At 29.3% G+C, this 18,272-nt stretch overlaps 1 protein-coding gene across 3 annotated transcripts in view; it reads right to left on the reverse strand.

Moving 5' to 3' along the window:
* Nucleotides 1-17,901, reverse strand: part of LOC142318345 (uncharacterized) — a 31,203-nt gene extending 13,302 nt beyond the window's left edge. The window contains exons 1-3 of one of the 3 annotated variants that reach the window (XM_075354935.1): nucleotides 17,708-17,901; nucleotides 3,120-3,268; nucleotides 795-1,032 (exon numbers count right to left, since the gene is read on the reverse strand). In XM_075354935.1, coding sequence (XP_075211050.1) covers nucleotides 795-1,032; nucleotides 3,120-3,267 — 386 coding nt within the window. In that variant the 5' untranslated portion in view covers nucleotide 3,268; nucleotides 17,708-17,901. Of the gene's footprint in view, nucleotides 1-794; nucleotides 1,033-3,119; nucleotides 3,269-6,566; nucleotides 6,658-14,585; nucleotides 14,728-17,707 lie in introns of those variants that run through there. The other 2 variants (XM_075354934.1, XM_075354936.1) reach the window with 2 other exon arrangements.
* Nucleotides 17,902-18,272: the final 371 nt, after the last annotated feature.

Below are 18,272 nucleotides of genomic sequence, written 5' to 3' on the forward strand. Positions count from 1 at the left end.
AGGGTTATCATACTGCTTATGCACAGCGTTATTATTTCACTGTTAAATATTCTTAAGTCAATTAACTATGACATCAGATCTGTAATTTGTTATTTAAATGCGAGGAATATGTGATGTAGTAAAATAAGTTGGCAGATTTATGAATAGTATGAGTTGGAATATTTGTTGATGGATGAAAGAACTTCCACGATGAAGCTCGCAATAATATCTTCCAAACAAATCAAATACCAATCTAGTAAGTCAAACAGGTCCGTACTAGGTTAATTTGGATCAATTCGCATCTAGGCAAAATTCAACAGCATCAAAGGGAACAAAAGATCAAGGAGTGGTTAAAGGGAAGTGGGTAATCCATGTTCCACGAGTCGATACAAACGTCAGTCATAAGAATAATTCAAGACCTCCAGAAATCATCTTGCTTTCAATTTATCATATATAATGATGTCTATCCAAAGTAAGAAAACTACATTGCTGTTCAATGATTTTTAATCATTCTGTTAAAAATATGTATTGGAAAAATTGTCTTTCCTATAGATACTAAGTGACTTAGAACTAAAGGCAGATCTGGATTAGAATAAACTCAACTCTTCTTAAGAAAATATTTGCCCATGCTCAGACTTTTGTTTAATATTAAATTATTTCACTGAATTAAACTAGACCGTTTAGTAAAATTTACTTTCCTATAAAAGCTACTTTATTTAAAAAGAAATCTAGAAATATGTTAGTAATAATAATTATTACTATAAGCGACACAGTATTATGCCTAAGTAATAATGTTAAAATCTAATAAATTGTACCTTTTTTGATAAGTGGACGGTGTATAGTACGATGATTGGCTGTATCCACCGGAGTTATATCCGTCACCATAATAGCCATTTTGGTGCAAATCACCACAGCTACCAAGTATTGAACACCAACGGAATCCAAATAATTGTAAAATCACCATAACAACTGCTGCAAATGAAAGAAGACCGACAGCTGCAATCCCTCCATTTGACAGCAATGCTATCAAGTTTCCATTGTTAGAGACGTCATCTAAAGAAAATATATTTTTTTTATGTGTGTTAAAATTTAACCTAAAACTAAAATAATTAATTTTATAAGTAGGATATTATTTTACAGAAAATATTAACCTAAAATTCTCTATCAATTTTATGAAAAAATATTGCAAACATCTTTCCATGCAATTGTATAAAAATATAGTTTAATGTGAGAAATAATATTATCTTGTATCCGGCAACTTTTTAAATTTCATTTATTGACTTGAACTATAATACAAAAAAATTATGCATTACTAAAATTATTGCAATTCTCAATTTATTATATATAAATCAATGTTTGTTTTTTTTAAATGTTCTACTTCATTAAGCAATTGTTTTAGTGATAAATTTAAAACATTGTAAATTTTTAAAAAATAATTATATAGTAATTATAATAAGTAATAAATAATAAGTAAATTATAAACTAATTATTACATTGATTTTTTCAATATTTTTTACTATGCATAATTATTTTTATAATAATTTGCTTTCACAAAGCATTTTCTCTTGATATTATCTCTCAGTTCTTAATGGTTTTTCCCAACAGCAGGAAATTTCTTTATTTTTCTATCTTTTGAACAATAGTAAAAATCGATATAATATATAATAATACATTATTAGATAATGTATTGTTAGATTATTTGATCACAAAAATTGATCATTATTACTTAGAATTTTATAAAAGAAGTTTTCGTTCACTGGCTAAAGAGCTAGTAAATAGATATTTTCCATCTTCATCGGTTTTAATTACTTTTCCGTTCCTTGTTTGTTGCTTTGTTCACGTTTAGATGAACATATGTAATTAAATTAAACTTTAATCATTAACATCAGCAACAAAATCTAAATACTTTTTTACACTAATAACCGTTAAGTTCTTCTTTTTTTATACATAAAATCATGGCTATTTAGTGATAAAACAATGGCATTTCGTCCATTTAATGTTCAATTGCTTTCTTACCAAGAAGGGAGTTTTTTTGATACTCCATCCAAGATAATCAACAAAAACAAAACTATATACACAGTGTGATAAATTAAATACTTATTCTTAAAGAATTTATCAATAATAAACGTACATTTTCATAACAATGAAACTGAGATTCTGGTTGCTATAAATGAATAATATATATATCGTTTTTTTAATTCACCTTATAATAATTTAACTTTTTATTAATAACGTGCATAATCCGTAAGAATTGGCTGCAGGAATAATTTAATTTAGCAAGGGACAAATCCTAAGCCTATCAAGAATTTGAATCCATAACTTACAGATGAAAGGACATAATATTAACTTTCACATTGGGAATTGACGGAGTATAATATAATGAATAAATTTTCAATTAACATTTGTTTTAGTTTGTATTTCTTACATAAATCTTTCTATTAATTTTTCAAAATAGATAATCTTTTTTAAGTAATATAATTTGACAAAGGTACAAATATTTGCACGTTATTAATATTACTAGCAGTAATATTTTAATGCTTGGAAGATCTCCCAGTCAAACAGAATTTATAAGACCCTATCCTTTTCCTAATCAAGGACAATTCACCCACCAGATAAAAAATCTTACAGTAAAAGTTCTTTAAGAATTTTCTTAAATTAATAGGAAAGTTAGTTATGATCTAGTCACTCCAGTTAAATTATGTAGATTTATGTTAATTAAATTACGTTATGATTGAATATGAGTTATCGGATTTCTTTGTATTTAATTTTCCACCTGTCAAAGAGAGTAAGTAGAAAAACAGCCGTTCTCGCCGTATTTTCATACATATCCTAAAACTCATTGCAAAAACCAACTTATACAGATAAACTACTTTGTTTCAGTTAAAATGTTCTCACCCATATGATTAGAATTTTAATAGATCTAGAAATCTACATAACAATAAGTTTGATTAACGTAACAAATTTTTGAAAAATGTTTTTTTAAATGAACAAAAAAAAATTCCTTTCGTTATTATAAGTCATCGTACTGATATACATAAGTATGTAGATTGTTAAAAAATTTACAAAATAAAAGTCATTTTCATCTTTTAAATGATAAAAAATAAATTAAATTATAAGATACATAAATAAAATTAATTTACTTGAAGAGGAACTTGCTTGCAGTGGAGACTGTGCTAAGCTATTTCTATCAACATCTTCTTTTTTAGATTCTGATGTGTTTGAACTAGCCCAGACGGCTCCAGTTATAAATAATAACGCAAAAAGAGATTGCAAAAGGAAACGATGCATTCTGAAAAAAAAAATTCAAAATAAATATTTATAATTGTGTAATGTCAGTGAAAAAACTCAACTAAGAAAAGCTTTATACATATAAAATATGATATGAGCGATACAAATAAAACTATTGAAAAATAATAAATCATTCTTTGAAATAATAGAGCGTTTAGTTCAGGAAGTGCTTAGTATGCTGCCTTCTAGATCAGTCGGTCTTGGATTTGTTGTAGGCAAGAGTCTTAACATTTTTAGCAAACATTTAATGTTATTTGTTAATTCCATGAAGCATATATGAGGCGAAAATACTGAAACAAAAAGAAGCCAAAAAAAAGAAAGGGTTTTTTTGTAACCATAATTGATCCTTTTAACTCTAACATCAGTATATCAAAAAATATGTTTTTTTTATTTTTTTTAACAGCAAACGAAATGCTTTATGACTGTGGTCATAATAATGTAATTAAAATAAAATATATTTTAAGTCTGTTAAGTGACATAACCAAATGGTTGTAGGTGACCCTGGGAAAAGAATGATAAATGGTTTAACCATTACCAAGAGTGCTAAGAATTCCATCTCACGTTTTCCAGAGAAAATGAGAGTAATATGATTTCCCGTTACCTTCATGATGCTGAACAGCATTTTAAGCCCGCCAAAATGCAATTGATATTTAGCCCTGTAAAATAATAATTTCACTCAATTCATCACAGAAATAAGCTTTTTAAAATTACCTTGATTTACATAGAAATTAATTCTAGTTGATGCCTATTATACTTCGGGGTTGTTAAGCTCACAACAAAGCGAAAACGAGAAGAGCTTATGTAATGAAAAATTTAAGTTAATGATCTTGAAATTATGTATTATACATTCTTCTATAAGGTAGAGAAACTTTTAAAATTTGGAAATTAAATATGTCGCTATTTAGAAGTAAATCTAACCAAGTGTCAGAAATGAGAATGTTATTGTAACTAAAATTAGTAAACCTTTAAAAAAAATTCCATTCGTTGTTATGGATATCTTATTAAGGGAAAAGGCATATCGTTAAGTCTGTGATTGAGAGTTGTGTATCGTATGAAGCAGATATGCGAAAATCAGATAAAAACTACAACATAAGCTGTTGGAGATAGAAATTGCATATGTTAATTTCTTTACTATAAACAAGTTCTCCAGGATAAAGGGCAGAAAAAGGACATTAGGAGTAGGATAACGTTTGAAACAAAGAAAACTGATATATTTATAGAGACATACTGAGACGATCATTTAGGCCATTCCAAGTTGATTACAATTGAAAATTTGGGATTGGATTCCAAACCCAATCCCAAAAAGAATGAAGAGTGAAAGAATGAAGTGTGGTCATCCTCAGGCATTATGGAGCAGAATGTCTGTAATTCTCTGGATAGCCAATCTTCGGTTGAAAACACCCATCTGTAAGATGTAAGGTAAGGAATTTAAAATGTTATGCTAAAATAAATCGAAGCTTAAATAGAAAGAAAGAGCTGAATTAAACGAAAATAAATTTCTCCCAACTATAAATTATTTTTCTTAAATAGACATTGCGAGTGCAGTAATGATATGATTCATTATTATTATCTCTCTCTCTCTCTCTCACTCACTCTCTCACCCTCTTTATTTCTCTCTCTGCGCGCGCGTGTGTGTATTTAAAATTATTAAGTACAAAAATATTGTATGAAATGTATAAAACGTATACTGATAAAATTATATGAAAACTAAATAAAAGAAAATATTAAAACGGTTTTAATGCAGCGCAGACCGACACAAATTAAGTGAGTGTAACCATTAGGACATTTGTCTGAGATATCACTGATGAATATAGCTGTAAAAACCACATTCTGGTATTCTGATTACCGTTTATTATCAATTACGTATTGGGGGTATAAAAAATAAATCTATGCTTATTTTTAAACAGTTACTCAAAAATTATTTCTAGTTCAAAAGCTAGATTGCATAAATTTACATTTATTGTATGACAATCTTAAATTAGACCTCTACACGAGTTACCTAATATCTGTTTGATGGTTAGATAATGGATATTAATCCGAGTTTGTAAAAAGACTTTCATGATTTTTAAAATTATTGTGAAGTAGAACCAAATACTTAGAATTGTGTGAATTATGAAAATGGAAATTTCATTCTTTGTGAAAAAATTGAAATGTTTCATGCAATCTGGGTATAATTACATGAAGAAAAACAAGCTAATACTTTCCGATTATTTTATCACAACTACCCTAGCTTCATTGTGATATTTTTCCAAAGCTTTTGAAAAGTTATAAATAGTTTCATAACAAAATAATATATTAGTAAAAATATGATTTATTTTTTTTATCATAGTTAAGAAACTAAAATAATAAAATAAACTAAAATAATATGGTTATTAATAAAATAACCATAATAATAATTAATTAAAGGACAATAGTAATAATATATTATTAATAAATAAAAACGTGGCAGAAAGCGAAAGTAAGTAAATATGAGAATTACCTTAAAATCGTTAGTACGTCTCATGCACTGTTAGTAAATAATACTAGCAATAATACTTGCTAATAATATTAGCAAATAATACGACGTAATGTAAAATTTGCAATATATGAAAATTGGTTTGGTTTCAAAAAGATTATGAATATAGTAGAGGCCAGTCTTGCACTCAGATTATTTTTGAGAGACAGCCATAAAAAAATAAATAAAACCATCTACATCATCCCCAACGTAGATATGGAAAATCTATTTCATTATATAAAATAAAATATTAATGATTAAAAAAAAGTCAAACTTAATATAGGGGGAAAAGAGTTATTTTTTATAAGTATAAGAATGAGGTAGAGTTACAAAAATAAATCTTTTTCTGAGACAAGGATGTAGTCCGCTTTTCAACTAGTACACAGAAGAACCACTGCTAGAATTGAAGGAAAAATTTGAGTGTTGAAGAAACAATCCAAGGAGAAAGAATATATACTGTATATGTTTAGATTTACTCACGGGATTGTTGTTTTGTCAGAGAAATAGGAAGAAATACTAAAAAGCATGTATATTTTGCTAGAATAATCTTCTTATTTTATTTTTTAAAGGAAAAATTCTTTTGTCGTTTTTTTTAAGACAAAAAACTGTAATGAAATATGACTGATAAGAAGGAAATGAGGAATAAATTTTAAGGTAGGAATAAATGTACTATAAGTGGAAAAATTTTGTAATTAGGCAGTAAAATTATTTCTAACTTAGTAATTTAAAAATTATTATTAAAATAATATTTACTATTATCTTTTCCTCTAAGATCACTATAGTTTCTATGTTGAGTACTGCTTACCTGTCTTAGCTTCATTATTTAATTACTTGTTGACGCATTTCGGAACCACTCTATTCTCAAAACTTATTGTACTGGTACTTTTAAATAAAATGTCATTTAATCTTTATGTAGCGTTTAGTCAACGCCCTTCCCTACATTTGACGTCATGCTTTATCTGGTCTTCTTCTTGTTTATTTAATATTAATTGTTATACTTATCTTCTGATTTTATTTATCTATTTCTTGTTTTCAATAAATTGAGGTTCTTGGAAAGGACATCCTCTTGATTGTTGATCTATTCATTTATGACCGTTTTATTGTTGCTGTTTAATTTAAAGATATCTAGATTTTCTAAAATGTTCATTCTTCTTCCTTTTATCACAATTGTGAATTAATTTCATTGATTTTACCATTTTCATTGGAGTATGTCCTTTTATTAAATCCGTTGCATAATTAAAAAAAAAATCAAAACAAAATTCTAATCATTTGGCGTCAAATATTGGGAGGGCTATATAAAGATTAAGTACTATACAAAGATTAACAGAAATTTAAAATTTCAGCACAATAAGTTTTGACAATGCAGTGGTTTCGAAACTCGTCAACAAGTGATAAAAAACTGAAGATAAGAAAGGATAATAATCTAAATACTAAAAGTAGACTGACACAAACAAGAATGCGTTTGTGCAAAAAATTTATCTGTTAGTATCAAATACGTACATCATATATTTAGAAACTAATACTAGAAAATAATTGAGAAAAAATTTAGCGCTTTTTGATAGTAAAATATTGAAAAGGCGGAAACATAAAGAAAAATAATATAAGCCGTTGAAATATGGTGTTATAAGAGGTTTTTGAAAATGGAGTGGATAAATTTCTAAATGAAATTGCTCGAGAAAGTATTGGCAGAATCTTGTAAAAAGATAAACTAGAACTAGGATTAATATTAAAATAAAAATATTTTATTAATTTTGAAGTAGGAAATAAGTTGAAGATAAAAACTGTAAGGAAAGACTAAGATTGGAATACGTAAAACAGATAATTGAGGTAAATATGTTTAACTTAAAAGAAACAGAAAAGAATGGAAGGTGCGTTTAAACTAGTCAATTGGATATTTCTATACCAACTCTGGAAAAGACTAATTTGTGTTATTATATTAGCCCTTTTTATAATAAAATGTGTTTGAACACATACAATTCCATTAAAGAAATATTCTGGTTTTTTTAATGTTCATTTTTCTTTTTGGTCTTATGTGAGTGAGATTTAGTGTATTTTATAAAGCCGGATGCCATCTTTACACCAACCTACAAAAGAGATTAAACTATAGAAATTTGTAGTGCATGAAAAATTCCATACCTGAACGGGATTTAAACACAAAACCTTCCAGATGAAACACTAAAACGCTATCTATAAATTTATCTACGATAAAATTAATATTTTAGATTACTTTTTACTTTATTATGTAGATAGTATTCTTCTCAGTAACCACAATTTTCAAATTTCATGTTAGTTTCTTATGTATAAATTATTCCTTTAAAAAATAGTAATGTTACGTTTTTCTTTATCACCTATAATCGGTTGTTCCAAAAAAAGAAATTAATCAATTTTGTCGAAAGGTAAACACTTTTCCTTTTTTTTTGTAAATGAATAAATTCATTAAAAAAAAAAAGTTTTACATAACGGTGTGTTTCTATTTTCAATTAAAATATTGGATTTAATTAAATAATTTCTTGTTCTTAAATTCATTTGAGTTTATGCATATTTATTTATTTATTTCTATGTTGAGTCTCACTCTATGAGATATAGGGTAGATTCACTTTATGTAGATATACAGCGTTTTGATTCACTCACGAAGTTTTCCCGAAACTTTCATAACATATTCCAGACGTAAAAAAATTAATATAAACATATGTCCTAAAATTCTTCGTTTGTGAGTAACGGCTAGTGAAAGATTTCGCTAGAATTTCAGCTATCCCGGTGAAATTCGGTCATACTGAAATTTTTAGGACGTTAATTAAGGGGCAAAGAATTAGTGATTTCACGTGGGTTTTAGCCTGAAAACCCGAATAAAACAGGTCCCATAAACGTACCTACACTAAGTCTTGAGAAATATGGGGTGAAAAAGAATAAATTGGGATAAAACCCGCGTGTTTTTATGTTTTACGTACAATAATTTTGTTAAATGGGTAATAAACACAAAACGTTTAAATAAAACGTATAGAGAATTTAATTTCGAACAAAATATTATAAGTTGAATAAAACAAAGAAAAGTAAGAAAAATTCGAATTTTATTTAGAAACAGTACACAAGACAAAATAGCATCATTATACGTACCAATTTAATTTTAAAAAATGACCCCGCCATTTTCAACACATTTCTTGGCACAGTTTTATACTGCTTCTGGGCTGTCCTTAAACATCTCAGTTTCTCAGCTTAAGTTTCTCAAATGTATTTTTGTTTTTTACACAATATTTTTCATCCATCCCCAGACGCAAAAATCTAAAGGTGTTAGATCAGGTGATCAGGCCAGGAATATGAACTTCCACGACCGATCAATTTCTCAGGGAAATGATGATTTAAGTGAGTGGTGGTATGGCTCAAGAGAAGTGGGGAGGCGCACCATAGTGCAGGAAGTATATTTGCGTCTCAGCGCTAAAGTAATATATTCAAGCACCTGCGGCAATTATTCTTGAAGAAATTGCATGTAGACCTCATTATTTAAGCGGCCAGGTAATATGAAAAGTACAAACAGTTAAAGGTCGCACCGTACATTGACGCTAAATCGGTGTTGAAAATTGCCTTCAACCGTTTCACGAGGATTTTCTTCTGCCTATTTATGCTCATTGCGTAAGTTGTTGACGCAATCTCGAGTGAAATTGGCTTGCCGACAAACAAAAACTCGTAGAGTTGTTGATTTGTATTCCACCAGTTGCAGAACTTCAAGCAAAGCAGACCGCCTCCTGGATGTAGAGGTTGAACCGCCTGTTTATCATAAGGATAAAACTTGTTTTGTTTAAGTGTCGTCCAAATCATCGAATGCGAAAGTCCAACCCGCTTAGAAAAGCGATTTGTACTCACGCTTGGACTGTATTGAACTACATCGGTAATAATTTCATAAATGACAACGTCGTGTTGGACAGATCGTTCGTAGCTGGCACGAAAATTAGGTAGTGAATCTGTATTCTGAAGATTACGAAAAGTTGCGCTAATGGTTTTTCATATTCAACAACGTATTTCATATTCTACTGTAGCATTGCAATTACACACACTCAAAACAAATACCATATCAGTGTATCACTCTGTTGTAAATAAATACGGCATTGCTTTAATGGCAAACCGATCACGTTCAAACCAAAATTCACGGAAAACCTTCACTAACAGCACAGTTCACAGTATTCGATATACTTAATATACTTTACAGAATCATTTTTTTTCTTTTAACCTTTCGATCCACCGTTAGGCATTCTTCAGAGAATGTGATGAATGATTGTGTGTGAAAATGCCATGCCTGACCGAGATTCGAACCCGGGTCCTCCAGATGCAAGCAAGGCTGAGAGGCTACCAGTCGCGCCACGGAGGCCGGCTTACAGAATCATTTAATATAGTATAGCGCAACTTCAATTACGATCAGCTGTTGTTATTTTATTGCCAACTTTGAAATACTAATTTTTCAATTAATTTATTCTATTTCTGTCATTAATAAAAAAATTATTATCTAAGTAATTTTTATCACCAAAAAAATCTGTTTTTGTGTACATTAAATAAGTACTTTTCTGACAATTGTTGTTTCTAAATCATATTATAATTTGTTTTTAACTTTTCTTTGTTTTATTCAATTTATCTTATACCATTTTTTTTTCAAAATTAAATTTTCTACAAGGTTTCAATTAAATTTTTATGTGTTTATTACCCATATAACTACGTTATTGTACGTCAAACATAAAAAAACAGGGTTTTTTTACTCCAATTTACTAGTTTTCACCACAAATTTCTCAAACACTACTGCAGATATAATTCTACAACGTGTTTTATTCGGATTTTTAGGGTAAAACCCATAAAAAATCACTACTTCTCTTCCTTAATTAGCGTCCTAAAATTTCAGATCGCCTCATTTCATCGGGAAAGCTGAAATCCGAGCGAAAGTTTTCTCTAGCCGTAACTCGCAAAGGAAGCATTTTAGGACATATGTTTACATGACCATTTTCCATTATATTCACAAATACAATAAGTTATTAAAGTCCCAGGAGAACTTCGTGATACATTCTGTATATATAATATGTATGAGAATCAACATTGATAGGAATGAAACTTGATCTTGTTTATGTTCTTTTAATACTTTTTTCATTGACTTTAGAAATAAATCATAACCTGCAACTTACATATATTGCAGAATAAAATCTTTAAAAAAATACAATTTTATAGTACAAAAAATCAAGTAAGTTGAACAATAATACAGATTGGAAGTAAAGGAATTCAAAATTTATTCAGAAGTGTCTGTGAGTAAAGGTAGATAATGTTACAATGGTTTAAATGCCACCTATGAACAATAGAACTGATGGAGGTTGGACGGTACAATATTCAAACTCTCGTAATATAACAACTGAAACTCACATTAATAAAACATTGTACAACCAAACTGCAATAGTTCTCCCGAGTTATCCAAGCTGTGCCAACCGCTCGGCACAGCTTTGTGCTTTCTGATACATCAAAATCGTTAAGATCAGTTTCAATTTCCATGCACGTTTAGTAAAATATCTTTTAAATGAAAAACGCTATCTTTTTTAATTCATTTTAATAAAAATACATATTTATGTAAATATTTTACTTCATATCCACTGTAAGAAAAAAAAATACTTAGAATATATTAGAGAAAGTTTTCCTAATAATACCGTACGTTTATTTTAATTCGATATTTGAGTGAATTTTATAAAAATGTATTTTTTTCTTACAAGTTCTGAATTAATTAAAAATTTTGGAATTAAAAACAAAAATTATTTACTACAAAACTCTATTATAGTAAGTGCTACAGAAGAGCGGATTTCAGGTTTTAGTTAACATAAAAATTCAGTTTTTTGTCGCTAACTCCGGTTCTTGAAAACCGATTCGCTTGAAAATCAATAGGACTCTCCAATAGGAAATAAAACGTACCAAGTTTCGTCAAAACCGGCTTATACTCGCGTCCGGTATACCGGACGAAAATATCAAAATATTTTATACATGCATAACATATGTATATAAAATTGACCAGGCGCAGTAGCTATATCCAAATTCTTTGGAAATCCGCTAACACAAAAATGAAAACAAATTAATAAAACTTATGTTAAGTTTTTGCTTGAAGAACACCAACATACATTTATGAAGCATGGAAGTGTCGAAAGAATAGAGGAATTGTTAAAAATGTATTCAGAAACAAAGAAGTAAAAGCATCGTTGGTGCAAGTGTTTATAAAACTTCATAGTCACATAACAAATCATAATTCGTAGTTTATTGACGTTTGGGTTCAGTTATGTTTATTATGAGCGTTACAAATATAAGAAAATATTCTATATAAAAATAAGAAGGATCATCATAGGAGGAAAGATTTTTATAAGTAGATGACGTGGTTTTTTGGTTTTTTTATATGAAACACACAATACTGAACAAATGATTTCAAAATTAGAAGATATTATAAGTTTACAAAAAAATGGAAATTAATTTGAAGTAAACAGAAGAAGTAAGAGGTTAAACCATTGCATGCCAAGAAAAAAGGAAGAATTGAACAAGTAACACAGTTTTAGTATTTAGGTAAGATGCTAACAAACTCGTATAAGAAAATGAAATAAAACCTGGAGTAGCAATGCCTAAGGAGGTATTACTGAACAAGCATCTTGTGAATTGTTAGATTTATTATGGGAGGACATCAAACATGGACGCCAAATAAAGAATAAGGGGTAATGGCTGAAGGCTTTGAAATCTGAACATGGAAAAAAATTGGAAATATGGATTAAATAGAGTTAAGAAAATGGGGAAATAAAGAAGACAATGAAGGAGAATAGAACCTTAACCATAAAAATTCAGAATAACAATTCTTCTTGGCTGGAGAATATCAAAAAAGGAAAAAGACTGATTAAAACAGTACTGGAAGGATCAGAAAAATGCTTAAAGAGGAGACGGGGAAAGATTAATAATTACCGGCTATTAACTGAAATTAGTGCTATCAAAAAACTATGGAACAAAGATATTTTGTTTAGCTTGAGTATTAGAGAATGGAGGCATGAACATAAAAGAAAATGGGCATGATGCAAGGAACTTGCCTTAAGGAAGGTAACGTTATGGTCTAGTGGTTAAACTCGTATCGGTATTCGGTGTTCTTCAGTGGTTAGTTTCAATTGGGTTTTTGTTTGTTGGCTCTAATTTTTTTAATTTTTATTATTTACGTTTGATATTATGTGACAGAAGCATTGTAATGAATTTCAATAATAAACATACCACAAGAAAACAGGAAATAGATACATATAATTAAAAGATAAATATAACCATTAATGTATGTACGTAAGTAGGTTAAACAGGTTTCGAAACGGTCGGCCTTCATTAAAAAAAAATATTAGTTATAACTTTTAATTTTATTAGAGTTAATTATATATGTTCCTATATTTTTGTGTTTAGGTGTTCCGATGTTGGTTTTTTGTGTTTTAGACAATGATTTATGTTACATTGAATTAATTAAAAGTTCCTTTTAAGAGTTTTACATAAAGGTAACCTTACTGGTTGCTTAGACTTATGAGTTACGTAGGTTGAGTATAAAAGGAAAAAATTAATAGGGAACACGAAACGTGGCGACGTTCAAGGCAGGGAGACAGCCTCTATGCCTAGAGTGATTTGGCTTGCTCACGTGCAAGAGTGGGTGGGGTCGGAGTTCCCCGATGATGACATGGGAGACTCTCACTATGTGTGCAGGGGCCGCGGATCGCGAAGGATATGCGTAAGGCATGTCTGGAGTGTGTATGTTAGGGCCGGGGAGGGCAGTCCTTTAACGGAGGAGCGCGTCGGCTGTCCGGAAGAGGAGGTCAGCGTGTCCCTATGTGGCTCGGGGGACCCCTCTGTTGGGAAAAACCCTTTTGTGGAAGTAAGAGAGGGATGGCAGAGACTACTGCCACGGCACCCTGAGGCGAACGAGTAATGTCTAAACGGTGGGAGCCGGTTGCCTCAGGGGTGTTAAAAAAAAGATTTTATGATTGGGTTCATAGTAATAAGCATTTCAAAAAAACTAGATAAATACATTTTTCAAACTCCCATTGCAGTTTTTTTACGTAATATACCTTTATAAGTGCAAAAAATAAAATTTAAAAAATCGTATAATTTTTTTTAGTGTTTTCAAAGAAAGATGAATTTAAAAAAAAAATAAATTTATAAAACCACTAAAATAGTACATAAAAAAAAATATCCTACACTAAAAAAAACGTAATTTATGTTTTAAAATATTAAGTATCTAAGTTTTTATAATAGATAAAGCATTCTTAATTAAACAAAACAAAAGAACGTTATGTACGTGAGATGCATCGTACAATGTTTTCCATACAATGATCAAGTTAAAGATTTTTTATTGCTGCGGAGGTATGTCAAATGAAAAGACAAGCTAGCAGAAACGTAACAATGTCACTTTCATGTCTAATAATAAAATTATTTCATTAGAATATAACAACGAAAGATGAAAGTCTCTAAACATAAAAGTCATTTTTTTTTATTACAAAGAAAACTTTATATGAAATTTTTTAAAGGCTACTTATTAATATTACTTTGTAATGGGTATTTTAATTAGTAAAATTAGGCTTATACTAATTTTAAAAAACTAACTATACAAGTTCTTATTTTAATAAGATCTTAGATTATTTTGCAAAAATTTCGTTTTCATTATACTGGATGAATTAAATAATCCAATTGATTATCTTTAAACTCACAGTTAATTATTTATTATTATTATTATTATTATTATGTAATAAACTTAAATTTTAAAAAGATTGTGCAACCATAACAACAGATAAATATTAAAGATTAAAAAACATACCTGCAAAAAAACATTGCTGACAAACATTGCTCTTTAATATATGATAATTACTAATATAGGATATTTAAAGAGCATGTGGGTCACAATTGGTTCATCCGTTGAGATGTTACGGTGCAAACATATATACAAACACCCTAAATCATTAGCCTCCTTTTTGTGCAGTCGTGTAAAAACAGTAGTAAGACAACTTCGCACGTATGAGATACGAGGTTTCCTAATCGTTCAGAATGAACGTTTAATTCACGTTTAAGTGAAACTGGGAGCTTTAAAGCCGTCATAGTTGGTAATGGTAGACCTAAAACAGTTTCAACACTGCAAGTGGAAGAAAGGATTTTGAACAAGTTTGCACAGGAACCAGAATTATCGTGCAGAAGAGTTGCTATCCAAGAAAACATACCTTGTAATGCAGTATGGATTATTTTACACTCGCAATTATTGCACGCGTACCATCTAAAACGGGTACAAGAGCTCTGCTACCAGGTGATAACCAGTCAAGGATTGCTTTCAGTCGGCGATTAATTAACAAGTGTTCCCACAACTCGGAGTGGATATCATTATGGATAACATTATTTTTACTGACGAGGCGTTTTTCACTAAGGGTGTTATAAACAACATCCACAACCGACATGTTTGGTGTGAGTGAACTCCTCGTGCAGTATTTCAAACAGGAAGTCAACACAGATTTTCTCTCAATGTTTATGGAGCAATCCACATGGACAAGCTAATCGGGCCTTACTTTTTTCCACATAGGTTGATAGGTGACTCATATTTGGAATTCATAACAAATGACTTACCTGAACTTATATAGGACGTTTCTTTGCAAAGCACAATGAACATGTGGTTCATACATGATGGTGCGCCTGGCTACTTTACAATTGGCATCAAAGAAAAATTCACTGATCGTTTTCAAGGAAGGTGGATTGGTCGGGGCGGCCCATTCGTTGACCTGCACGCTCCCCAGATGTGAACCCATTAGACTATTATCTATGGGGAGATGAAAAATCTCTTGTTTATTCGACACCAATTGTCAATGTCCATCAGTTGGAGGATAGAAGTGTCCGCTCTTTTCAAACAATCAGGGTGCAGCCAGGAATTTTTGAGCGTGTACGTCAGACACTAAACGTATGGCCTGTTATGTTACAATGAATATAGATCAGATTGAACATCTGTTGTGATTCCCATCAGCGAACAAACAAAAATTTCACATGCTCTTAGAATAATCATTATTAAACATCCATAATGCTAAATTTTTAGCAATTTTAATCAGAAAATTTGATTTAGTTATCAAGTGTCACGATAACAAAAAAAGTCCGCCATATCGGTTGAGGCCTACGTTTTGCAACAACTCTGTTATTTTTTGTCGGATTTTAACGAATAACTTTTCGTTTTGTTCACAAAAAAAATCTTCATAATTTTTATAATATAAAACAATTTGATAAATCTAATTCCTAAGATATTTATGATTTAAAAATTCAAACGACATTTTGAAATTTGTCAACGAAGAGTATCGTTATATTTTTCCTATTAAAAAATGATTTAAATAATTTGTTTAAAATAAACTACACAATTTAATGCATTATCTCCAACCGTTCTTGAAAAGTAATTTTTTCTTAAAAAACACAAAAGGCGGTCAGACAGAAAAATATACGTATTTGGACCTATGTTTACCAGAAATTTTTTTTCCGGATTTTAAGTAGAATCGGTTCCTAGTGTTTGGCCTCACCTTTTAATGACAGCCTGTGTATGTTCGCATGAAAATGTTTGAAATTATATATATGAAATTTGTTTTCTTAAGTTAATGTTAATGACAGAATAACCAACCACCTCTGTTTTTTATTCACCAACAATAAATATTTCATAATAAAGAATGTTATAATTTCATAATTTTAGTAGGTAAAATTTCAGTTAAAGTTTAAAAACTATTCGCCTTAACAATTAATGGAATTTATTCGGTGATCCGACAAGGGTTCTGTAAAAGAAAAAGATAATCGAACGGTGTTTGTGATAAAGAAAAGGTTCAAAATTGCAGAACTGTTCGTATTCATGTAGAAACCGATTCTACTAAATTCCTAAATAGTTAGTTGAACTGGAATTCTGTTTCGAAATTTAAATTAGATAAAACAAAGTTTTAGGTTCATTAAAAGGAATTTGATAGCTACTAGAGAAATTTATTTACTTATATTTAAGATTAAACTTTACAAGAAATTGCACAATAAGTTGTTAAATCTAATTACAAATTTGCATTTTTTTTATGCTACTTTCCCAGGAAATCGACTCTTACGATATTTGTTTAACTGAAATCAAATTATAAAAAAAAAAAATTGTCAAGTATTTAAATCCACTCATAGGTGTATTTTATTTTGAATTCGAAAGAACGTACTGAAACTTCATACAAAAATTAATTTTAAAATTAAATTAATCAAATTATAGATTAAATTAATTACATAAATAATAATCTATTATTTTTTTAGATTTAAATCATTTAGACTGTTACATTCATGAACATAAGTAGTATACAATACTAGCTGCAATTTATACCTTTTCTGATCAGTTTAAATTAAGCTTCAAATTTCAAAACTAAAAACTTGTGACCATCTTATTTAAAATTAAAACCTATTTTCTAATAAACCACGCCGTTTCACATCATTATGAAAAAAAAATTCAGTTATGAATTAAAAAAAATTGTTTATAGTACTTTTTATCTCATTTTACTGTAAAACGAAGAAAGTAACACGAAAAAATTATGAAAATATGCCCTGCTTATTAACTAAAATGTTATAACTCTTTTAAGCTCCGGGACCACCGCTAGGTATCGCTTCAGAGGATGAGAAGAGGACAATTTTTGAAGCGTGTGAAAATGCCATGCCCGACCGGGATTCGAACCCTGTATCTCCGGATGAAAGGTCGAGACGCTACCACTTGCACCACGGAGGCCGACAAAATGTTATAAATTAGACATTTTAGGCGAACATTTTTCAAATTAAGGGGATTTTACAAATAACAGCTATTTCAATCAAGAAAGATTAATTTTAAAAATGAAACACACCTGTTATACTCTTTTTGATAAACTGAATAAAAATAACATTAAATAATCATTGTTATAACAAGGGTTGAAATTATACCTGAAAGATGAACTCTCTTGAAGTAAATCTTTTATAACTGTTTCAATGTGAAAATAGCAAATAACTTATAATAACATAAATTGATTTTGTCTTGATCCAAATTTGACGAAGACGAAAATATTATTATAGTTTATATTTTTTAGAATCTTTTTTTGGTTTACATAAACTTTATTAATGTAATAAAATTTTTAAGATTACAAAAACTGTAACTGCAGTGTAAAATAATATTGTTCTCATTTTTTCCTTTATTAAGAAGCGAGTTATTTAGACTAATCAGACAGATTAGCATATAAGGCATAGTAATCGTGACTAGAATACAATTGGAGCCAACCTCTATGGAATTAATTTTCACATTTATTTATTAAAAAAAGTAATTTTTTTTGTTTTATTTAATTTCATGTATTATTTATAATTTTTTGCTTTTTAGGTAAATAATTTTAATTTTAAGATAAAATTAGTAGTAATACCACTTTTTTTTAACTTGCATTAAGTATTAACATCGATAATAATAATAAGAACAATTCAAATATTCCTAGGATTAAAAGTGTAAAAAAAATGTTCGATC

This window comes from Lycorma delicatula, chromosome 1 (assembly GCF_047948215.1).
Source record: "Lycorma delicatula isolate Av1 chromosome 1, ASM4794821v1, whole genome shotgun sequence".
NCBI classification, from domain to species: domain Eukaryota; kingdom Metazoa; phylum Arthropoda; class Insecta; order Hemiptera; family Fulgoridae; genus Lycorma; species Lycorma delicatula.